Below are 25,950 nucleotides of genomic sequence, written 5' to 3'. Positions count from 1 at the left end.
AGGGAATGCCGTCGACTGAGGCTAACTGCCGGGGAATCTCCAAGGACCTGACAGGTATCCCCAATCTCTTCACCGCCTCGAGTTGGATAAAATTTCCAGCAGCCCCTGAGTCAATATAGGCTATCTCCGAAAAACTTTTGGAACCCTGGATAAACAAAACAGGAAGGGTCAAGGGTAGAGAGGTATCAAAGGCACCTAGGGAGGCCTCTCTTACCTGTCCTAGGCGGAGGAGTTTCCCGGCCTCACAGGGCAGGAACGCAGGAGATGGGAGGCGCTGCCACAATAGAGACAAAGACCATGAGTGAGTCTCTCCTGGCGGCGTAGCTCCGCGGGCCAGAGTCGGTCTACTTGCATGGGTTCAGGGGCTGACGCCGAGGTGGAAGGCCGCGAGCGGGGGGGACTGCGTGTCGGAGGAGAAAAACGAGTGGGCCTTCTCTCCCTGGCCACCTCGCGGGAACGCTCCCGGAAACGCAGATCAATTCGCGTTGCCAGCGAGATGAGATCCTCCAAAGACGTAGGTGTATCCCTGCCTGCCAACTCGTCTTTGATTCGGGCCGACAAGCCACGCCAAAAAGCCCCCACCAGAGCCTCATTGTTCCATCCAAGCTCAGAGGACAACGTACGGAACTGGATGGCGTACTGTCCCACAGAGAGAGTACCCTGGCGAAGGCAAAATAAGGACTCGGTGGCGGAGACCAGACGGCCGGGCTCATCAAAGACCTTACGAAATGTCTCCAAGAAGGTCACGAGCTGGGAGACTATCGGGTCATCACGCTCCCACAAGGGATTTACCCAAGCCAGTGCCTCACCCTCTAAGTGGGATATCATAAAGGCCACCTTGGCCCGGTCGGAAGGATACTGTAGGGGTGCCAACTCGAAATGCAATTGGCACTGGTTAATGAACCCCCGACAGAGTTTGGGATCTCCGCTATAGCGTGGGGGTTTGGCCAACCGGGGGGAGGAATGAGGAACTGCCACAGGCGCAGGGACAGCGGCCGCCGTCTGTAGAGCTAGTAAGCGGTTATCTACTGAGGCTATATAGTTCAAAATATGGGCCTGGGTGTCGCGCTGCTGGGCAAGTTCCTGCTGTAAGCCGGAGATTTGGGAGGCAATCCCAGGATCAGAGGTTTGCAAAGACGAAAGTCGGGACTCCATTGATTTGAGGAACGACATGATCCTCGCCTGATTCTCACGAAGGAACAAAAGTTCCTTTTGGGTCAGGGTACCAGCGGGATCCATGGCCTGATTATTCTGTGAGGTACTCCTGGGGTGGACCCGCTAGACCGTGGCAACGAACCTCCCGGGGGCGAGCTGACCAGGTGGACCATCCCCTATACAGGGAGTGTTTGGGGCAAGCCCGCGGGTAACTATTACCACGGCAGCTGGTACCCAGGGGATGTATCGACAGACAGACAGGTAGATCCGAGTTGGGGACGCAGGACAGGTGGGCACGGCTTGGAGACACAGGACAGGTGGGCACGGCTTGGAGACACAGGACAGACGGGCACGGCTTGGAGACACAGGACAGACGGGCACGGCTTGGAGACACAGGACAGACGGGCACGGCTTGGAGACACAGGACAGACGGGCACGGCTTGGAGACACAGGACAGACGGGCACGGCTTGGAGACGCAGGACAGACGGGCACAGCTTGGAGACGCAGGACAGACGGGCACGGCTTGGAGACACCGGACAGGCGGGAACAGGGCTGGACGGGACATGACCACGGACCTCCCGAGCCTAGGAGAGAGGATAATGGAAGAGGCGAATGAGCGACGGACAGGACGCAGGGGCGTACATAGAGAGCGGCCAGAATCACTAAGGAAGCGCAGTGATAATCAGGCACCGCCAGCAGGAAGAGGCGGCCTGATATAGGGGAAGTAGGAGGCCCTCCGGGTCGTGACCTCCTAGTGGAGGAGAGGAAGGCGCGCGTCCTCAGGAGGAGGAGGAGGCGCGCGTGTGCCCGGGCATAGTGTGTGCGCGCGCCCGCCAAGGAGGAGGGGCGGGAGCGCGCACCCGGCGCGGTCCAGAAGACCGGACGGAGAAGAGGAGCTGGGAGAGACCGCGGAGAAGCCCGCGGCAGCCGGCGCCGAGGCGAGGAGGCCACCGGCGAGCGGGTAAGCTAAAGGGAGGAGTGCGCGGCAGCCGCCGCGTGACACTGTGTAGAGATTATCGGATTGGTGGTCATTGTTCACTGCTTGGTTTAGGTTATGTTTAGTTTTCAGCATTCAGACCAAGCACTCCATTAAGTTCCCAATCTTAAGTTATCGTAGTCCTGATGCTGCAGCTTTGTCAAAGACTGTAAAATGTGAATGGAAATGAGTTGGAAACCTTTCCAGGCTTGAAAACGCAGTTCACGTCAGGAACAAAGAGAATATAAATCAGAGGGTAATGAGTCCAGTGCATATTATCCAGCAGAAAAGTAATGTGAGAAATGGTAATTGCTGCAGTGTTCATGCTACTGGTTTCTGATCTAAATTAAGCAGATAAGTGAAAGAAGATGGAAATTGTGAATCAATGGAACCAATCAAAATGTTTGACAATCACAGTATATGGACGGGAAGTTTTCTTGCATCAAAGGAGAAAAATGGAAATAGATTAAATGCTGTAAATTAAAAACATGTAGCCCCCATTGCTCCCGGAATCTTCACATGACTGTCGCTTGGATAGGAGTTCGGAAGTTTATCAAGAATTCTGTATAGCATGGTACATTGTTTCTCCAGCGAGGCACCTTTTGTGATCAATAAACAAATCCTAAATATTGGAGAAATAATGAATATTCTTCATTTCTGTTTCTGAACATTAATTATGAGTGACAAGCAGAAAGATTCAGATTACCCAGGTGCGGCAGCGTTGGGTTCTTGGTGGCAGATGGGCCAGTGCAGTGTTAACTTCTGAACCAGCAATCCACCTTCTTGAGTGTCTCTGCCACTTGCTAGGCTACCATGATTTTGTGAGTTTTAGTCACCAGGCCTCAGAACGCCAAGATTTGATTCACGATGTGATGTTGTGAGGACATAGTAAGTGGCAGAGACACCCAGGATGCCAGGCAGACGATTGCTAGGACAGCGGTTAACATTGCCTTGGTCTGGCCGGCGGCCACAAAGGACCATTTGTGATGCAGATGTAGTTCAAATCTTTTTGCTCATCTCTACTAATTATATATTTTATTTATTTTATTTACTAATTTTACTCACTTATGATTGGGACTCCAAGTCTAGATTACCTATCAGTATGTCTTTGGAGTGTGGGAGGAAACCAAAGTACCCAGAGGAAACCTACACAAACACGGGGAGAAGATAGACTTCTTGCAGATGTTGCTCTTGGAGGGAGTTGTACCCAGGACCCCAGCACTGCAAGGCTGCAGTGCTAACCACTGAGCCACCATGCTTGTTTTCTTTCTAACATGCATGTTAACCTACACCACAATGAAGAGGAAAATACATTTCCATGTTGAAAAATTACCCCTTCAAGGTCTGGTGTAAGTTATCACTATTTAAGGCCTTTCCGACATCAGGCGTAATACTACGCCGATGTCAGACACCCTCCCTTTGATGAGGTCTCTGGCGGTGTTCCCACATCTTTCCCAACACATGTCAGCTGTTTTGAACAGCTTACATGTGCCTGGAACAGCCACGAGTGGAATTGCGAATCACCCACGGCTGTTAACCCGTTAAATGCCGCTGTCAAACTCTGACAGCGGCATTTAACATGTGCTTCTGGCAATCGCACCGGAAATCCGCCCATCGGTAACCCTCATCATGTGATCGTGGGTCACCAATGGGTTGTGTTAGGAATCTGGGTTCTATGCTGCCTATGCGGGATTCCAGGTTCTCACATTTGTCTCCAGAGGCTAAGTCCTTTTTTCCAACTTCTGAGCATGCCCACGGGACGAGCTCCCATTGGAGTTCAGGAGTCAGGTGCTCAGGTCCTGCTCCTGATTCCATTGGCTTAGCTCAGGGCTCTGGAGATTTCTGGCAGGTCCTGTACGCTATAAAAAGTGTGCATGGACGCTATGCCATGCGCTAGTATTTTCATACTGCTGCTGTATGTATGGTGACGGATGCTTGGACTGGTGACTGACTTATTAAGAAACCCCTTCCCTCTGATAATACGACTGTGTGAGTGATTGGGCAGCCGCCAGTAGCAGCGCCAGCGCGCTCCAGCTATTCCTGTCTCAGCAGCTAGTGTCCTGCATCACGCCAGCGATGTCGCGGTGTCTCAGCTGAGGGTCCATTCACACCGCGCTGCGATTGCAGTTCCTCGAGCGTTCACAGTTGCGACGTCTCTCACCTCTTTTCACGGTATTTCTTGTCAGAGTAGTTCTGACATTTAAGGCTGCTCCAGTGACCCTCTATTACAGTGTCGTTGTTGTTCTGTGGCTTAAACAGACACAGCGTTTTTGTGTACTTTAAGGTTGCGGCTCTGTGTCCTTAACAGAGCTTGCTTCAGTGCACTCTGGGTGCAGTTAACCCTGTGCACTTTAATGCCATAGTGCTCTGCCTCTCTAGCAGCGGTCATATCACCTGCCGCACAGTGGGCCCCGAGTGGCGAAGGCACTTTAATTATTTATTTTTTTAGTGCCTTCCGCCACTCCTAACATAATACTAGCACCAGGGTCTGGCTGAAGATGGCAGATATGCAGCAACTGTTGCAGTGCGTGCGACAGCTCGAGACTCGCTTGGCTACCCTTGAGCGAGCTCTCGCAGCTTCGTAGGCCACAGATGCTGCTGTCCAAGCACTCACGGACGCGGTAGGGCGTATGTCCATGTCCGCCTTTACGCCGACAGTTACCCGCCTCCCGTTACCCGAGAAATATTCTGGGAATGGCGCCTCCTGTAGAGGTTTTATCAGCCAATGCTCGATCCACCTGGAGCTGCTGGCTGCGCAATTCCCTACAGAGCGGGCCAAGGTGGCCTTTATTATATCCCTACTGTCGGACAAGGCGCTGGAATGGGCTACGCTACTATGGGAGCGTGATGACCCGGCTATCCGTACCGCAGCTAATCTGCTAACTGCTATCAAGCAGGTGTTTCTTGGTCCGCGGGTTACACATGATACCTCTCTCCAACTGCTCTCCTTGTCTCAAGGATCACTCTCGGTCAGTCAATACGCCGTCCGTTTTCGGACACTGGCGTCCAAGTTGGAGTGGTCCGACAAGGCACTGATTCCTGTCTTCTGGAAGGGATTAGCGGAGCATGTAAAGGATGCTCTCTCCACGAGAGAAATTCCTACCAGTCTCGAAGAGTTAATATCAATCTCCTCGCGGATTGATCTCCGATTTTCGGAGCGTGGTTTGGAGCGAGTTCACTCCAAAAGGAGAGGTACCCCGGCTCCCAAATTTTTTGAATCTCTGGATGCTTCCGAGCCAGAGGTTCTGCCACCCGAGCCCATGGAAGTGTCTCGCGCCATTTCTGAGACATGTCCGGCTCAAGAGTCCATATGCGGTTGTTTTCATCCACCCGCTGCTTCTCCGGAAGTCAGCGCCCCACAGTGGTCTGACCATGAGTCGGTAAACGAGGCTTTTGTCCCTCCTTGCCAGCGGTCTAAAGTCCTCGCGTGGGCACACGCGCCCAATGCGGACGGCCATCGTGGCTATATGCAGACCACAAAGTCTCTGGCCGGTTCGTATTGGTGGCCGCACAGGGCTCGGGACATAAAGTTTATTCGGGCATGCACCCTGTGTGCTCGGGATAGCCTTCCTGAACGGAGTGTGGCTACACCTGCCGTTACGCGGCCTCCTCCTAAAACTCCCACTTCTATTGTCTCCCGGGTGTCCCTCCTGAGACCTTTCGATCTCGTCTCCCCTGATCGGAAGGTTCAGGGAGGAGGGGGGGTAATGTTAGGAATCTGGGTTCTATGCTGCCTATGCGGGAATCCAGGTTCTCACATTTGTCTCCAGAGGCTAAGTCCTTTTTTCCAACTTTTGAGCATGCCCACGGACACGCTCTCATTGGAGTTCGGGAGTCAGGTGCTCAGGTCCTGCTCCTGATTCCATTGGTTTAGCTCAGGGCTCTCGAGATTTCTGGCAGGTCCCGTACGCTATAAAAAGTGCGCATGGCCGCTATGCCATGCGCTAGTATTTTCATGCTGCTGCTGTATGTATGGTGACGGATGCTTGGACTGGTGACTGACTTATTAAGAAACCCCTTCCCTCTGATAATACGACTATGTGAGTGATTGGGCAGCCGCCAGTAGCAGCGCCAGCGCGCTCCAGCTATTCTTGTCACAGCAGCTAGCTTCCTGCATCGCGCCAGCGATATCGCGGTGTCTCCGCTGAGGCTCCGTTCACACCGCGCTGCGATTGCAGTTGCGACGTCTCGCACCTCTTTTCACGGTAGGTCTTGTCGGAGTAGTTCTGACATTTAAGGCTGCTCCAGTGACCCTCTATTACTGTGTCGCTGTTGTTCTGTGGCTTAAACAGACACAGCGTTTTTGTGTACTTTAAGGTTGCGGCTCTGTGTCCTTAACAGAGCTTGCTTCAGTGCACTCTGAGTGCAGTTAACCCCGTGCACTTTAATGCCATAGTGCTCTGCCTCTCAAGCAGCGGTCATATCACCTGCCGCACGGTGGACCCCGAGTGGCGAAGGCACTTTAATTATTTTTTTTTTAGTGCCTTCCGCCACTCCTCACAGGTTGACATGACAACCAGAGGTCTCCAGCAGACCTCTATGGTTGTCATTGCCTGATTGCTATGAGCAGTGGTCGATGCTCATAGCAAGTGAGTAATTCTGCTACATACATTGCTGTCACCGCATTCAGAATTGCCCGATCTATTACCGTAATAAAAAACAGGATTAACCTGATCGCTAAACATTGTAGCGAGAAAAAGTCAAAACGACAGAATTACAATTTATTTTTTTTTGTTCACCGCGACATTACACTAAAATGCAATAACGGGCGATCAAAAAATTGTATCTGCACCAAAACGTCATTTCGGCACACAAAAAATAAGCCCTCACCCAACCCAAGATCACGAAAAATGGAGACGCTACTGGTCTTGTAAAATGGAGCAATTTTTTTTTTTTTTTATTTAACAAAGTTCGGATTTTTTTTCACCACTTAGATAAAAAAGAACCTAGATATGTTTGGTGTCTCTGAACTCAAAATGACCTACAGAATCATAATGGCAGGTCAGTTTTAGCATTTAGTGAACATAGTAAAAAAAAAAAAAAAAAAAACAACTGTGGGGATTGCACTTTTTTGCATTTCACTGCACTTGTAATTTTTTTCTCATATTCTAGTGCACGATATGTTAAAACCAATGGTGTAATTCAAAAGGAAAGCTCATCCCGCAAAAAAAACAAGACCATGGCCATGTTGACGGAAAAGTAAAAAAGTTATGGCTCTCGGAAGAAGGGGAGCAAAAACAAAAACGAAAATACCTCTGGAGGTTAAAGGGGTTGTACACCTTTTATTGACCTATTTTTATTACTTAAATGCATGCATTTGGGGCTAATCATTTTTGCATTTGGCTGATTAACAGCTTTGCACCGTTAGCCTCCTATAGCCGCTGTATTACACTGAGTTATTGCTGGTTGCAGAATGAATTAATGGAGTTGGCCACATTATCTTTATTTTATCAGATGTGTTGATAGGTTCTTCTCCTTCTCTTGTTCCTCACAGACGGCATAGCTCTGCAGCTGGTAGAGAAACCATGACCAGACTTGTCCATCAGTCTTGTCTTGTCCAATTGGAAACCTCACAGAAAACTGCTTTTCTATTGGAGGAGTCTGATGGACAGGTCTGGTACGATGCTCCTCCACAGTAGCATAATTAGAATCCTATGGGCCCAGTTGCAAAAAAAACTTGGACTGGGCCTCCACTAGTATGTTGGTTAGATCTATGGGGCCCCTATTATAATGTCCTGGACCATGTCTTTTAATAATGCCCCCTATCCTGTAATAATGTTCACCATTCTGGTGCTCTATTCACATTTGAACATAGAAACCAATATGATTCTTGCTACCTTTCGTTGCTCTTACAAAGAGCAGCATCCTCTTCCTCCTCCATTGCCGGAGCGTGGGGCAGGGAGAGATGGGCGGATTGAGCATGGAAGTGAAGTCATACGCCGCCCACTACTGGCACGCCAACATCAGCTGACAACCTGTGATAGACTGGTAGCTATTATGATGTAGAAAGGGACTGTTGATCTCTGAGCCGTAACACATTTCAGCTGAATGTGCGTCCAAGAACGAACATTCAACTGAAAGTGGGCCTGGCTTGGGCAGAACCCCTGCATGCATGGCCCCCGGTCGTGGTCGCACTCTCTGTGACTGTAACCGGTAGGCCCCTTCTCGACCATCAGTAGCCATTTTGTTGATTGAAAAGAGCTGTGCAGCCTCAGAGGAAAGCTGCACTAAGAAGAGCAGGAGGAGAACCTGTCATACATGTATAAATAGTAAGTGCCACCAAATCATGCCCTCATAAAATAAATATGATGTGGCCCAAACCCATTACCTCAATATGCAACCTGCAATATAAAGTGTAATACAGCGGCTATAGGAGGCGAACGATGTAAAACTTTTAATGAAAGCCAATTTAAAAAATTATTTAAAACCCCAATTAAATGTATTTAAGTAAAAAAATAAAAACTAATAGAATCATAGAATCATAGAATCGTAGAGTTGGAAGGGACCTCCTGGGCCATCTGGTCCAACCCCCTGCTCAAAGCAGGATTCGCTAAATCATCCCAGTCAGATGTCTGTCCAGCCTCTGTTTGAAGACTTCCATTGAAGGAGAACTCACCACTTCTCGTGGCAGCCTGTTCCACTCATTGATCACTCTAACTGTCAAAAAGTTTTTTCTAATATCTAATCTGTGTCTCTTCCCATTCAGTTTCATCCCATTGCTTCTTGTCTTTCCTTGTGCAAATGAGAATAAAGTTGATCCTTAATAGCAATGGATGGCCTGTTAATTTCAATGGGCATCATGTCATGATTAATTTTTCCTGTGAAGATGCTGAAGAGTGTCCCAGCAGTAGTGGGACCGGTGATCAGATCATCCTGGCACTGTAGAAAGTATATTTACCCCTATAAGTGTGCCATTTGCTGCCAAGTACAATAATGACAGGGAAAGGAGCACCTAATGGGGGATTTGTTACAGAAAAATGCTCTCAATAAGCGGGACCGTGGGTGGCAAGTATAGCCGTCAAAGACGGTCAACTACTTTCTGTTGTAGGTGAGTTCTTGAGGCCACACATCTGAGTGTATCACAGAAAGGCTTCTCACTGTTTCTGCGCGGTTCAAGAGCACTCATTCATTTTCATGTTTGGCTTCAAATCCCTTCGATAAAGAAAAGCAGGGAAGTTTTTAGTTTCTACAAATATGTATGGTCTCTGTTGTGAATTTAGGAGAAGAGAAGAATATTTTGAAATGTTAAACTGCTAAAGAATAAATAAGATTTTCTGGTGAAATCGGTTCACCTTTACACAATCATATAAATTTATATTAGCAAGGTTCCACTATATAAGATACTTGCTACCAAGAGTTATAATCCCAGAAAGCAGTGCATAAGTCAAGAAAACCTAGAAAAAAATGGATTACAATAGCTAAAACATGATATGATTTGTACCTGACGAAGCATTTGTGAAATACATGTCAGGCATTTGGTGGGTGAGCTTATCATCATATTGAGTCCTTATCCTTGCTTGTGGTAACCTGTGGGATATACAGTGGGTACGGAAAGCATTCAGACCCCTTTACATTTTTTAATCTTTGTTTCATTGCAGCCATTTGGTAAATTCAAAAAAGTTTTTTTTTTCTCATTAATGTACACTCTGCACTCCATCTTGACTGAAAAAAAACAGAAATGTAGAAGGTTCACCTTCCAACAAGACAATGACCCTAATCTCACAGCTAAAATAACAAAGGAGTGGCTTCAGAACAACTCTGGGACCATTCCTTACTTGGCCCCACCCTGAGCCCTGACCCAAACACTGACCTGAAAATTGCTGTTCACCAACGTTCACTATCCAGCCTGACGAAACTGGAGAAGATGTGCAAGGAAGAATGGCAGAGGATCCCCAAATCCAGGTGTGAAAAACTTGTTGCATCATTCCCAAGAAGACTCATGGCTGTACTAGCTCAAAAGGTGCTTCTACTCAATACTGAGCAAAGGGTCTGAATACTTATGACCATGTGATATTTCAGTTTTTCTTTTTTAATAAATTTGCAAAAATTTCTGCATTTGTTTTTTTTTTCAGTCAAAATGGAGTGCAGAGTGTACATTAATGAGGAAGAAAATGATCTTTTTTGAATTTACCAAATGGCTACAATGAATCAAAGTGAAAAATGTAAATGGATCTAAATACTTTCCGTACCCACTGTATACAGATTAGCATATTTACACTGGGTACCTTTTGTATGCATATATGAATGTGTTTAAATATTAATGAATATTGATTCATACACATTTTTAACCTTTTGTATATTAAACAGTATACTACATGTGAATTATGCCTCATACTATTGGGGCTCACTCAATTGCTCGCCCACCCATCTTAAATACATTTTGTCCGTATTGCTGGGATTATTTATACCTGTTATTATTAATTGTTTTCATTAAAGCTTTTTATGTTTTAGCTTTTGTAATCATTATTTTTGTCATTGCACACATTTTTTTTCTTATAGAAGATAATACCGGAATCATTTCATTTAGTTGTTCCTGTGAACCCATAGCTCTGTTAGCATCACATTTGTGATGAGTGCTGCTAAGTGTTCGCTCCAGTAGTATACTGTATAATTGTCTATATATTTGCATTATTTTTGAGATTTAGAATTATTTATTTCAAAGTACTGGTATTTCCAGAAATTCCACTGAGACTGTTGTGAGAGGAGCAGTCGAGAAAGTCTTCAGAGGACCATGCGTGGAGGTCTCAGAAGATGATGTCATAGTTGTAAGGAGGATACAGGTTGTGGACAGCTGAGTATGTACTGTAATTGTTAATATGTTAACCTAAATCACGTAGTCAATAGTTAGCCTTAATCTCTTCACCGGCTATGTGCACACGTTGTGGATTTTGATGCAAATCCGCAGTGTTTTTGGACGCACAGAATTGCATCAAATCCGCAGTGTAGTGCACCAGTGTAAGTCAGTGTGAAATTCAGAATTGCTGTGCACATACTGTGGAAAAATATGCGCAGATTTGCAGTGTTTTTTTTTCCCGCAGCATGTCAATTCTTTTTGTGGACCTGCAGGGTTTCTGCACCCATTGACTTCCATTGAGTCACTCAAATTTGCAGCAAAACCGCAGCTTTAAAAATATCTGCGGTTTTGCTACTGAGAAACGCTGCAGATTGGGAGGAGGAAGAGTGTGTGGGCGGAGGATGTGTGCTGGGCTGTGTGTGCTGGTCTGTGTGTAGGCAGGAATCGTTGGGTGGGACTACTAGTCCTATCTTGCTATGTCTGCTACAGTGACAGCATTAGCTGATGATGAGACAGTAGTGGTCCCATAATCCGGCTACTGTGTTGAATAGTAAAAAAAAAACAAATAAACATACAGTACATACTCACTATACAGCTAATGCCCAACGCCCTCGATCACCTGCAAAAAAAGTACTCACTGTTCCGACGTAATCCATTTAATAACGATTGTCCCACGACAATCTCCCACGACAATCTCCCATGTAGAGCTGTCACATCAGGAGATCTGACCACTCTTCAGGGGCCTCCAGTGTACAGTGACAGAAGGTAATCCTCCACACTGTATCCCTCGGCCTCCGGGAGAAAGGTCACCTGAGGTCACCCTATTTTATTAGCCAGTAAAGGCTAATTATACAGCTGTGAGCTGATCTTAATAGCCTGGGAAGATCTATGGGTATTACTCCCTTCCCAGGCTATATCTGCCCCCAATCGCTGGCTTTCCCTCTCTGGTTTTGAAAATTGCATGGGAGCCCACACAATTTTTTCTTTTTTTTTTTAAATTAAATTGATATTGCATTTAAGGCCGGGGTCACACTTGCGAGAAACTCGCACGAGTCTCGCACCTCAATACCCGGCACTGCAGCCAGCAATCGGGACATGAGTGCGCGGCTGCATGTATTTCTGTGCAGCTGAAAGCTCCGGTCTGTGTGCCGGCGGCAGTGCCCGGGTATTGAGGTGCGAGGCTCAAGCAAGTTTCTCACGAGTGTGACTCCAGACTAACGCAGATTTTTTTCTATCTATAGATATAGCTATAGATAGATATAGCTATAGATAGATTGATAGATACCGTATATACTCGAGTATAAGCCCAGGCACCTAATTTTGCCATAGAAAACTGGTTAAGCTTATTGACTTGAGTATAAGCCGGGTGTTCATTGTCCCCTCATCCCTGTCTTGGTATGTGTGGCTCCCCTTGCTGTATGCATGGCTCCTCCATCCTCCCCCTGCTGTATACATGGCTCCTCCGTCCTCCCCCTGCTGTATGTATGGCTCCTCCATCCTCCCCCTGCTGTATGCATGGCTCGGCTTCCTCCCCATTCTCCCCCCGTGTATGCATGGCTGCCCTGTCCTCCCCCTGTATGCATGGCTCCTCCATCCTCCCCCTGCTGTATGTTTAGCTCCGTGTCCTCCCCCGTGTATGCATGGCTCTTCTGACCTCCCCCTGTTCTCCCCGTCATACTCATCCCCTCCTGGCTCAGTCTCTGCACTTCCCTGCTTCTACGATGGTCTTTGGCACCATCAGCTTCTTCCTGTGATCAGAGGTCATGTGGTACTGCTCATTAAAGTAATGAATATGCGCTCCACGCCTTCATTACTTTCATGAGTGGTACCACGTGACCTCTGAACAAAGGAAGAAGCTGCTGGTGCCGGAGACCATCGGAGAAGCAGGGAAGTGCAGAGACCACGCCAGGAGGGGTTGAGTGGTGATGTGACAGCTGCCCGTTCCTGCCGCTCCCCCTCCCCTGCCGACCCCTTGGGACAATGACTCTAGTATAAGTTGAGAGGGGCACTTTCAGCCTAAAAAAATGGGCTGAAAATCTTGGCTTATTCTCGAGTATATACGATAGATAGATCTATAGATCTATCTATATCTATCAATAGATCTATCAATATATTCACTTATTTTTCTTTTGTGTACATTATATGTGAACATGGTATGTGATGATATTATGGTCTTCAGTGGAGTATGTAAAATAAGATGTTGGACAAAGAAATGACATCCTTTTTTTGTTAAATAATAGATGTTTATTTAGCTTACAAAAACGCATACAAATGACCATCCAAAACGCATGAAAAAAGCATCAAATCCGCGCGGATTTTTACCTGTGTTTTCTGCCAAGAGAGGAAGAATCTGCGCAGAAAATAACACAGGCAAATCCACAAGGTGTGCACATACTCTAAACCTATGGGTAAGAGATGCACAAGAATGTTACATGGGAGATCACCGAGAAGTATGTTACAGTAAAATAGACAAAAAAATGAGAACAAACATATTTTGTTGATTTGAGATAAAGAAAGAAGACACCTTCACCAGCGATCAGCACAGCGACGCCGAGCGCGCTGCGTCGCTGTGTACTTTAGTTACCAGCGTGCTGATGCAGGGAGCTGGTAACTAACGTATACATCGGGTATCCAAGGGACGCCCGTCTCTTGGATACCCGATTTGTACGTTAGTTACCAGCAGATCGCTGGTCTCCCGCCTGTCACACGCAGCAATGCGTGCTGGCCAGCGGGAAACCAGCAACCAAAGAAAAGTCCAGAGGTTTCCCAGAGCGATCAGCAATACCGGCAGGGGGGTCGGTCGCTGATCGCTGTCACACACAGCGATCTCGCTGGTGAGATCGCTGCTGTGTCACAAAACTTGTGACTAAGCAGCGATCTCGCTAGCGAGATCGCTGTGTGTGACGGGGCCTTTAGAGTTGGTAGTGGCTTGATTCTGCGGTTTGAAAGAAAGAAAGAATTTAAATTATCTCAAGGATGCCGACTCGTGATACTGAGAAATTGTGGAGTCATTAGCTATGATTTACATTTTTTTGTGACGTTTCAATGAGATGGTGAAAAAATTATAAATTTTGTTTTTTTCTTCAAGATAAAATTTTGAAGCGGCATAATAATGGAGGATTTAGATCACTGACGCTCTGTGACTTTGGACAACACAGATGTAAACTCTGGCCTGTGACGGAACTTATTAGGGTCACCACCATAAAATTTGTACTGAATTCCTCGGTGCTCTATGAACTGTCCTATGTGGAGTACAAGTAAAGGAATAGTGGTGCTAGGATAATCTGAAAGGGTTATTCTCATGCGTGTTAATGGTTGAAGTGGTTCAATTTATGTTAAATGTTGTAGTAGGAAGCTTAACATACATAGTGCTTATTGTTATGGAATTTGTATTTTGTGACATTGTCCAGATTGTCACTTGCATGCTCGGTGAGCACACTTTCGAGCCAGTTGTTTGAGAGAAGGGAGGACCGTTCATGGATACATGTTGTTCAATGAGTTTTGAGGCAAACTGAAGCTTTGCAATGGGGTGGTAGCTGGACAAAGAGGAATAATCAAAGGATAGAATATTAAAGATGAGTGTGATTAGTTACATGTTACTTGACCAGTGTCGCCCCGAGCTGGCTTCTCCCCGCACTGCTGTAGATGGTTGACAGGTACTTATGTACACACAACACACACGGAGAAGAATTTTGCCAGGTTATTTTTACCACACAACGGACACCGTAAATATGAATCCCACCCCCACCCAAAAATATATGCAGGGTGGGCCATTTATATGGATACACCTGGGTGTGCCGTTTATAAAGTTGGATCCAGATTGCAGCAGATCCCTGCCTGTGCAATACATACATACCTGTATACTACTAGTTGGTTTGTGTGTGTATATATACATATATATATATATATATATATATATATATATATATATATATATATATATATATATATATATATCTATCATTTATCATGTAAATCTGATAAAGCCCTGGAAGGATCGGTCTGCCTTGTCAGCAGAGCTGGCCCGTCCTGTCCGCTCGCATACCGTACCGGAGGTACGGGTTGCAGAGACTCTCTCGGAGCGGCAAAAGACGGAAGTCAGGCAGTTTCTACTTCACAACCAAAAGTTTTTCTCAGAAAAACCCGGGCAGACTATGCTAATGAAACATGACATCGTAACGGAACCTGGTGTCACAGTTCACGTAAAGCCCTACCGAATCCCGGAAGCGCGCCGTGAAGCCGTTTCCCGAGAAGTGAAGGCAATGTTAGAGTTAGGAGTCATTGAGGAATCGCACAGTGCGTGGTCCAGCCCGATTGTGCTAATTCCTAAACCAGACGGCACCATCCGGTTCTGTAATGACTTCAGGAAACTGAATGCGGTCTCAAAATTTGATGCCTACCCTATGCCCCGGGTCGATGAGTTAATAGATCGGTTAGGAAAAGCTCGGTATATTACGACCCTAGACCTAACAAAGGGGTATTGGCAGATCCCTCTGGCGGAGGCTGCCAGAGAAAAGACGGCATTTGCTACCCCAGAAGGTCTATTTCAGTATGTGTATATGCCGTTTGGACTGCACGGAGCACCAGCGACCTTCCAGAGACTGATGGATCGAGTCCTGAGGCCACATAGGCGGTACGCTTCGGCCTATTTGGACGACATTGTCATTTACAGCTTGGACTGGGAGACTCATCTCCAGAAAGTACAAGCTGTGATTGACACCTGGGAGGGGTGTTGTTAAACCCCAGGTTGATAAGATTCAGGCGGTTCAGGACTGGCCACAACCTGTCAACAAGAAGCAGGTGCAAGCCTTCCTGGGGATCGCCGGTTATTATCGCCGGTTCATACCCAATTTTGCAGCCATCGCTACCCCCCTGACGGATCTTACAAAAGGGAAGACTCCGTCATGATTAAATGGAGTTTAGCGGCTGAAGAAGCCTTCCATAGCCTAAAACGGGCACTTTGCTCTCAGCCCGTACTGGTGACTCCAGACTTCCGCAGCGAGTTTGTGGTACAAACGGATACCTCTGATACCGGTATCGGGGCCGTACTCTCACAAGTGAGGGACGGAGTGGAACACCCAGTCCTCTATCTCAGCAGGAAGCTGAATAAACACGAGCAAAGGTATGCAGTCGTGGAAAAAGAGTGCCTAGCCATTAAGTGGGCTCTAGAGGCCCTCAAATATTACCTGGTGGGCCGAAAGTTCAGGCTGATCACTGACCATGCCCCTCTCAAGTGGATGCACTTGAACAAGGAACGGAATAGCCGGGTGACCCGGTGGTTCCTTTCCCTGCAGGCCTACACTTTTACGGTGGAGCACCGCCCAGGGGTACAGATGGGGAATGCAGATGCCCTGTCCCGAGTGCACTGTTTGGCGGGTGTCATTGCTCGACCAGAGTGGTCTGAGCAGAAGGGGGGGATATGTGAGAATCATGTGGGAATGGTGGATGAGGGCAGGTATATCTCGCCCAGATTCCTTTCCTATGTGGCCTAGTCTGGTCAGTATCGCACCTGCTTACTAATGGATAATGGGAGGTGGATATATAAGGATGCAAGGTGGTTGTGTGAGTGTCTCAGCCTGGGAACACAGAGAGCCTGTCTGTGTGAGAGACACACACGTGAGTGGAAGCAGTGCCCACTGCAACTGTGGTTTGGCTGGACGGGAGAAGCCCGCCAGTTGGTAGTTAGGTTGTCCATTGTTTAGTTAGTGCCGGACAGGCAAGGATTTGTTTTATGTTTTATTTCCTTTTGCATTGCTTTCACCGTTAATAAACCTGACCCAGGGTCAGTTATACACACGAATCCCCGCTCTGCGCCTGAGTTTCATGCTGACTGCACGTGACCTTTGACCCCAGCAAAGGCGATCCCGGAGTGTTTTATCACAACACATATATATATATACTAGCTGAAGAGCCCGGCGCTGCCCGGTGTGTGGGAATTTCCCACGCAGCAATGGCATAAAGTGAGACTAGGGACTTTTTTTTTTTAAGTGGCGGAGGAATACAGTGCGGAAGGATACCTACCTTCCGTCATTGGATTCCTGCAGCCCGTAGAGAACGGCAGCATCAGCTGATGCTGCAGTTCTCTACCCAAGATCGTCGTGGGACACACTCGTGGACTGCTTCGGATCGTGGGTGAGTATTTTTGTGGTTTGTTATGTTAATATTTATTCCGTAAAAGACAATGGCTTCGGGGAACAATGTGACAAGTATTGGTAAGTATGTTACTCTGTTATATGTACTGTATGTCTATGTATGTATTGTATGAATGTATTGTATGTAGTATGTATGTAGTATATATGTGGTATGTATGTAGCATGTAGTATGTATGTAGCATGCATGTAGCATGCAGTATGTATGTAGCATGCATGTAGCATGCAGTATGTATGTAGCATGCATGTAGTATATATGTAGTATGTATGTAGCATGTAGCATGTATGTAGTATGTATGTAGTATGTATGTAGTATGTATGTAGTATGTATGTAGTATATATGTAGTATGTAGCATGTAGTATGTATGTAGCATGCATGTAGTATATATGTAGTATGTATGTAGCATGTAGTATGTATGTAGCATGTAGTATGTATGTAGCATGCATGTAGTATGTATGTAGTATGTATGTGGTATGTATGTAGCATGTAGTATGTATGTAGCATGCATGTAGTATATATGTGTTATGTATGTAGCATGCATGTAGTATGTATGTAGTATGTATGTGGTATGTATGTAGCATGCATGTAGTATATATGTGGTATGTATGTAGTATGTATGTAGCATGCAGTATGTATGTAGCATGTATGTAGTATGTATGTAGCATGTATGTAGTATGTATGTAGTATGTATGTAGTATGTATGTATTATATATGTAGTATGTATGTAGCATGTAGTATGTATGTAGCATGTAGTATGTATGTAGCATGCATGTAGTATATATGTAGTATGTATGTAGCATGTAGTATGTATGTAGTATGTATGTAGTATATATGTAGTATGTATGTAGCATGTAGTATGTATGTAGCATGCATGTAGTATATATGTAGTATGTATGTAGCATGCATGTAGTATGTATGTAGTATGTATGTAGCATGTATGTAGCATGTATGTAGTATGTATGTAGTATGTATGTAGTAGTATGTAGTATGCATGTGGTATGTATGTAGTATGTATGTAGCATGCAGTATGTATGTAGCATGCGTGTAGTATGTATGTAGCATGCGTGTAGTATGTATGTAGCATGCATGTAGTATATATGTAGTATGTATGTAGCATGCATGTAGTATGTATGTAGTATTTTTTTTTTTTTTTTTTTAACATTTAACACATTAGCCGGATGATGGGACTACTACTGTCCCATCATTGGCTAATGTGTCAATTACTGTCATGGTAGCAGGCATCGCCAGATGGGACTTATAGTCCCATCGGACGATGCTTGCACAGACCCCCGGACATCAGCACAGCCCCCCGGCAGGCCGGCACAGCCCCCCTGCAGGCCGGTACAGACCCCCACAGGGTGCACAGACCACCGGCAGGCCGGCACAGCCCCCCGGCAGGCCGGTACAGACCCCCACAGGGTGCACAGACCACCGGCAGGCCGGTACAGACCCCGGGCAGTCCACACAGCCCCCCGGCAGGCCGGCAGAGACCCCCGGAAGGCCCGAAATGACGGCGCATCATGATGCGCACACACCGCGCATCATGATGACGTCATTTCGGCTGTCAATCAACTTTGAACTTCCGATTCCGATGCCGACTTCCGATATTGAAAAAATATCGGAAGTCGGTATCGGAATTCCGATACAGCAAGTATCTGCCGATACCCGATACTTGCGGTATCGGAATGCTCAACACTATCCATGATGTTTTTTCTGGAGAGAAGTGGCTTCTTTGCTGCCCTCTTGAGACCAGGCCTTGCTCCAAGAGTCTCCGCCTCACAGTGCGTGCAGATGCACTCACACCTGCCTGCTGCCATTCCTGAGCAAGCTCCGCACTGCTGGTAGCCCGATCCCGCAGCTGAAACACTTTTAAGAGACGTCCTGGCGCTTGCTGGTCTTTCTTGGGCGCCCTGGAGCCTTTTTGGCAACAAGGGAACCTCTCTCCTTGAAGTTCTTGATGATGCGATAGATTGTTGACTGAGGTGCAATCTTTCTAGCTGCGATACTCTTCCCTGTTAGGCCATTTTTGTGCAGTGCAATGATGACTGCAAGTGTTTCTTTAGAGATAACCATGGTTAGCAGAAGAGAAACAATGATGCCAAGCACCAGCCTCCTTTTAAAGTGTCCAGTGGTGTCATTCTTACTTAATCATGACAGATTGATCTCCAGCCCTGTCCTCATCAACACCCACACCTGTGTTAATGGAGCAATCACTGAAACGATGTTAGCTGGTCCTTTTAAGGCAGGGCTGCAATGATGTTGAAATGTGTTTTGGGGGATAAAGTTAATTTTCTAGGCAAATATTGACTTTGCAAGTAATTGCTGTTAAGCTGATCACTCTTTATAACATTCTGGAGTATATGCAAATTGCCATTAGAAAAAATGAAGCAGTAGACTTTGTAAAAATTAATATTTGTGTCATTCTCAAAACTTTTGGCCATGACTGTATACCCATCATACATATCCTCCATCCCATAGTCCCGTGCCCATATACCCATCATACATATCCGCCATCCCATAGTCCCGTGCCCATATACCCATCACACATCCTCCATCCCATAGTCAACCATTATGACATGATAATGAGCGGCGGGGCTTGCAACCTATGATGACATCAATGTCGCCATGGCAACCATTGTGACATCATAATGAGGGGCTTGATACACACACTTTTTCCCCATTATGTAGATAGGGGCAAAATTGTTTGGTGAATAGGAACGCGCGGGGTTAAAATTTCGCCTCACAACATAGCCTAGGACACTCTCAGGGTCCAGACGTGTGACTGTGCCAAATTTTGTGTCTGTAGCTGCGACGGTGCGGATGCCAATCCCGGACATACATACATACATACACACACTTGAGCTTTATATAGTAGATATAGTGCGAAGGAGAAAACAGGAGGCACGTTCTCTTCAAGGTCCATGTGGATTTATTTGCTTAATAAACCATCAAGTCAGCTACACAAAGGTAAACGGTCTTTAAATCAAGCAGACACAGTATCAGTGTCCATAGCAGAGCTCTGCTCTCTCAGGCCTGTCAGTACACAGGCTGTGCAATGTCCAGCACTCAGGCTCTGTCTGGAGCCACAGACACAGGAAGTCTTCTCCCTCTCAAGACACAGACCACTCTGTAGTGTCCAGCCTGGACACATGGAAGTCTGTCCACACTGGCAGACTCCCAAACATTCACTGCCATGTGCTAAACACACCTCGATTACATAGCTTGCCACCACACCCACAGGTGAGGTATGGATCACATGGACTGGTCACATGGTCATGACCTCACTGCAGGTCCTCAAACACTTGCAGGTCCTGAAGTTAAACAGGGGTACAGTGGGCACCCTCACCCAGAGGTGAGGTCATATGGGTAACCAGACCCTCCCATCTCTCATAGCTACCCGCAACCCGGACCCAGGTTCACAAAACAACATATTAGTTCTCATGTGCACTAAAGACAAAATACTGAGTTGCATTGCAGGGAGCTTCCATCCCTGTGACGTATACCTCCCATTAACCACGGGACCACCAGTCACACCACACTAATATATATGAGAGAGCGAAATTAACAATGGTGGTTGAGGATGAGTTGGGAAGGAATTTGGTCAATTGCATAGGTAAGTAATGTGTGATTTAGAGCAGGGCTGTGGAGTCGGAGTCTGTATAAAATGGACCGACTCCGACTCCTAAAATATATAATAAATTGGGTACAGTAGTTCATTGCAGATTATGCTGAATATTTTTTCATAGGAATTTGGGAAAGTTATGAAATGTCCTATAAATGACTGTTCCATTCCTGATCTAAGGCTACATTCACACACAGCGTTTTTGCTGCGTTTTTTGAGGATACATTTTTCAGCTGCAAAAGCAGATCAGCTTTTTAGAAAACCGCATCACCTGAAAGGTTTTTGAGCTCATAGATGTTTTCAATAGCAAAAGCAGATTAGAAATCTGCTATATCTATCCATTTAGCCATATCTGTCTATCCATATCTTATCTGTATCAAAAAGAATGAAAGCCGGGTAGCACACAGACTAAAGCCCCCGTTACACACTGCGATATCGCTAGCAATATCGCTGTAAAGTCACCGATTTTGTGACGTTGCAGCGATATTGCTAGCGATATCGCTGCATGTGATACTTACCTCCGACCGGCTCCCCCGCTGGTTATCGCTGATTGCGCGAGAAGCTCCTGCACCATTCCTCGTCGTCAGCTTCCTGCTGGGCTTCCTGTGGCGCCGACGAGCGACGTGTGGAGCCGGGCGGGAGGACGCAGGATCGCCGCGTCTGACAGGTAAGTAGCGATCCCCGACCCCTGCGATGTCGCTGGTGAGATCTGCCTGTGTGGCAGCTCACTAGCGACCACCTAGCGATGCACCAGCGATCCTGACCGCGTCATATCGCTAGTCGGGATCGCTGGTGCATCGCTAGGTGTAACGGTACCCTAACACTCCTTTTTTTTTTTTTTTTTTTTTTTTAGCACCAGTCTGGTACACCGCACAGCTGCCCAAAAGGACGCCCAGGACAGGCATTGCTCGTCTTCAGTAAAACATCAACATCAATTGATAGTTGGAATAAATAGACTGCATTCATCACCACATCTTAAGGTGCAGGCTTTATTTTCAAGTGTAGGGGTGTGCAGTATAAGTTACACAGGTGGCTGAATTGAAGGAATTGCTTAATCACCTATTTACCGTGACTAAAAAATTACAAGCTGAGGATTTAACTCCTGGCATTATCATAAGGGAGTGGAAGAACTTGCTATTTTGCCTGTCACTAAGAGGAGATTTAATCGCAGATGGCATTTCTGCTTCAGTGAAACGGAGAGAGATACAGCTATTGGAAAATAAAATTTGTCTGGCAGCTGTTTATGTGGACCCAAGTCATCGTATATTGCTTGATGATTAACAGCTTACTAAAGGAAAAGAAGCTCTGGCTGAGGTAGCAGTTAGGATGAGTGGCCTACAGGAAGACTGCCAGGCGCAAGAGGACTCGGGTCCTGACAGTGCTACTGCTGCCATATCTTCATCCTCATCAGGTGAGGAGTTTGACTTTGACAAGTATTCGGATGATATGCAGCAGGTAAAGCATTGCGGCAAGGAAAGAGATTTCACTCCGTCTCCTATAGCAAGCAGATTGACCATATTTCAGCAAAATGTTTCACTTGCTCTCAAAGAAATAGAAAAATTCAACCGTTCATCAAAACTAACTGTGCATGAGGCAATTCCTTTATACTTAGAAATTGTTAGAGATGTTGCCCATGTGGTTACGGCTTTGCCTCCAACCCAAGTTAGTGTAGAGAGGTTGTTCTCTGGCCTTAAAATTATTAGGTCAGATTTTAGGTCATATATGAAGGAGGATCTGTTGGAGGCAATTATATTTTTTAGAACAAATTCATAGACTGCACAAATGTTATTTAGTATGTTTCTGTTGAAAACTGTTTATTGCCACTTACATAGTTTATTACATAGTGTTTTATATATATGTAATCGATATTACAGTGTATTACATATTTACAATTTATTAGTTTTTTGTGTTCTAAAGTTGTATTCCAATAAATATATATTATGTTCTATCTAAATATCTTGATTATTGTATCATAAAAATTATTAAATGTCTGATGTTCACATTGTACTACAATAAATTTTTCACTTTAACATAAGCAATATATGTTGGAGTCGGTGGAAGGGAAATTGAGGAGTTTGAGTCGCAGGTTTGGCTTACCGACTCCACAGCCCTGATTTAGAGGAAAGGATATATATACATGCGAGGTATGTCAGAGCAGGAGGGCCCACTGGCATTTTTCATATTTTTATATGTAACAGGTGTGCTTAGATATGCTGGCCTTTTTTTTGTATATTGATTTTCCTGGGGCAAATAAGTCTATGCAGTGTAAACGTGGAAATCCACACTTTCTGTGACCACTTAACTTCAAGGTGACATTATTATGTTTCCAATTACCTATGCTATCTCAACATCCTGTATACGGAGCCCAGATTTTTCCTTATGTCCTTTTTATTTTTTTCTGTACCAAGGAGATCAAAGAAAATCTTTACTATTAAAATCACATATGAGAAAATTTGTTTCCTTTCACACCCAGAAGTCAGGCCTCGCGCCTGGTTTCCCTTTTGAAACAGGACTGTAACAAGCCAATGGTTCTTTTAAGTATAGACTTCAGAACAGGGCAGCGAGGAGGATCGCGGTAGATGGACGGACGATAAGCAAGTAGCAGCTTAAACATTTCATCTGATTTTCAATCGGGGCAACTCAATCTTCTCTATAAAGAGAGAAATTTCCCCTTGTTACGATAGGCTAAATCCTTTTATAAAAAGTTTATTTTTATAGTGGTTTGTGCACTGGGAATAATGCCAACCAAATGTTCACATAATCCTGATATTTTCTATTCTTTAATGTAGCTGACGCCGTCCCTTCATGCCGGAACTCTGCCTTATTGAGACAATTATGGTACAAGTTTTAAATCATTCAAGGTGATTTTCCTCCCCTCTTCTCGTACATATGGTTATCTGTCATGAGATGTTATAGGATAATATTTTACAGTTTTTTTTTTTTCCTGCTTGGATCAGGGCATACATCCAATCTTAAGATCTTTCTTTCAAACATTTCATAGTACAAAAAATGACATTAGACATTCCCTTTCCTGAGATAAAAAAATTATATATATATATATATATATATATATATATATATATATATATAAAAAATGATAAATCGATTGTTCCATCATCATGTAATGGAATGCAATATTTTTTTCCTTTTTTTTTTTCCTTTTCTCCCCCCAAAGCTCTTATGATTTCTCCATTCTCTGGCAGTAGAGCTTGGCGTGCTTTCTCTCTCCAAAACAGCAAGTTCAAAATTTGAGTCAAGTCATTTTGCAGCTTCCGACACATGACATTAATTCTTACATCTCATGCCGGAGCATGATATCATGGAAATAGCACGCATGTTGTGTACGGAACACATTTTTATGTTCTGCCATCAGACTAAACTGGAGCAATGAGTACAATTTGCATTTAGTTGTCCTTATTTATGTGCAGGGTTTTTGCCCGTGGGCATAGATATTTCTGAGGATTTTCTCAGCTTTTTCAAAAACAATTGTTTGACAATGTAATGTCTTCATGTTTTCTGATGCTGGTACAATCATAAAGGGGTTTCCAATTTTGTGAAAATATTATATGCTTCTATGATCAAAGAAAATGCTGCAGTTTTTTAATTTGCACTTGTGTATGAATTTTCCATGGTTTTCAATATATCTGCTTGCGGTCATTGAATGCATTTTTAAATACGGTACATTTAATGACTTGTTCTGACAATGTGGATTGGGCTGGTTAAACGCATCTGAGCACCTTCTTTAGCATGTGAAATTGATGGGATTTAATATTATTTTACTTATTTAGCACCATTAGTTCCTCAGCACTTTACAGACATTGTTGGCACTGTCCCTATCAGGACTCACAATCTAGATTCCCTTTTGGTATGTTTTTGAAGTGTGGCAGGGAACCGGAGAACCCGAAGGAAACCCACAGAAACACAAGGAGAACATGCAAACTCTTTGCAGATGTCCTTGGTGGGATTTGAATCCAAAACCCTGGTGCTATAAGACTAGTCTTTGGTTGTCTACACAAGCACTAAGCTTCATTGGTTAGTTTATTGCAAAAAAAGTATTACAGAATTTATTAGAGAAATCTAAAATTGACCCTAGTCTTCCTCCCTTTGATGCTAGCTCCTGCACTGAACCCGCATTTTTTCAGGCACATGATCTGATCAGCTGTCATGTGCCCCTAACATTTGCGGGTGGAATCGCAATCCACCCGCGGCTGTTAACCTTGTAAATACTGCTGTCAATCTCTGGCAACGGCATTTAATATGACCAACGCCGAAAGCGTGTCACAAACTGGCTGAAGCCCTGCTATGTGTAGCACAAGCGATCGGAAGATAGCAGCTTCAAGTCTCTAAGGGAGACTAAAGTAAAAGCAAAAAAAGTTTTAAGAGATAAACAGTAAAAAAAAATATAAATGTTCAAATCACGCCCCTTTCAAAATAAAACAATGGAAAAAAAATACACATAAAAAAATACACATTTGGAGTCGCTACTTTTAGAAATGTCCAATCTACAAATGTATAAAAAGAATTAACGAGAAAAAAAATCAAAACACTTTGTTTTGGGTCGCTGCAAAATTACAATAAAATGCAGTAACAGGCGAACAAAACATTGTATCTAGCACAAAATGGTATCAATAAAAACGTCACCTCGACGCGCAAAAAATAAGCCCACACCTAGCCCCAGATCCTGAAAAATAAAGACGCTACAGGTCTCGGAAAATTGTGCTTTTTTTTTTTTTGTGACTGCACTTTTTTTTGCTATTTCACATTTGTTTCTCAGTACACTATATGGTAAAATTAATCATGTCGTTCAAAAGTACAACTCATCCCGCAAAAAACAAGCCCTCACATGGCCATATTGTCGGAAAAATGAGAAGGGCTCTGGGAAGACGGGGAGTAAGAAACGAAAACGGAAAATCCCTAGGTCGTAAAGGGGTTAAAATAAACCTTAGCTGACATGTTTCTTTCATCTGAAATTTTGCAAGGATCCCCTGAGCTCGGAAATTATGATATCATCAAAATATATTTTGTTTCTGTGGGACTTTTATTGATATATACAATAGGACACGTTCATGTGGAGTTTTGATCTGAGGGTGCAAGGGGCAGAAAGAGGGGAAAATGCTGGTACAATTTGCATTCTGCAAGTATAAAAGTATCAAGCATCTTGCAAACCATCATGACAGATTCCTCTTTCCTTCCAACTGTAGATGTCAAGCCGTCCCAATACACAATTACTGCAGATCCTGATAAGTTGTGTA

At 45.0% G+C, this 25,950-nt stretch overlaps 1 protein-coding gene across 7 annotated transcripts in view; it reads left to right on the top strand.

The window, feature by feature from the left end:
- VPS13B (vacuolar protein sorting 13 homolog B) overlaps positions 1-25,950 on the top strand; it is a 1,297,298-nt gene that overhangs the window by 664,205 nt on the left and 607,143 nt on the right. Inside the window, exon 24 of one of the 7 annotated variants that reach the window (XM_073550462.1) lies at positions 21,552-22,646. The exons of the other annotated variants lie outside the window; for them this stretch is intronic. Coding sequence (XP_073406563.1) covers positions 21,552-21,619 — 68 coding nt within the window. The 3' untranslated portion in view covers positions 21,620-22,646. Of the gene's footprint in view, positions 1-21,551; positions 22,647-25,950 lie in introns of those variants that run through there. 7 annotated transcript variants of the gene reach the window in all.

Source organism: Dendrobates tinctorius, unplaced genomic scaffold, assembly GCF_039654945.1.
Source record: "Dendrobates tinctorius isolate UK_male_01 unplaced genomic scaffold, ASM3965494v1 ptg000165l, whole genome shotgun sequence".
In the NCBI taxonomy this organism is placed as follows: domain Eukaryota; kingdom Metazoa; phylum Chordata; class Amphibia; order Anura; family Dendrobatidae; genus Dendrobates; species Dendrobates tinctorius.
This window is presented reverse-complemented; position numbering and strand designations above follow the sequence as displayed.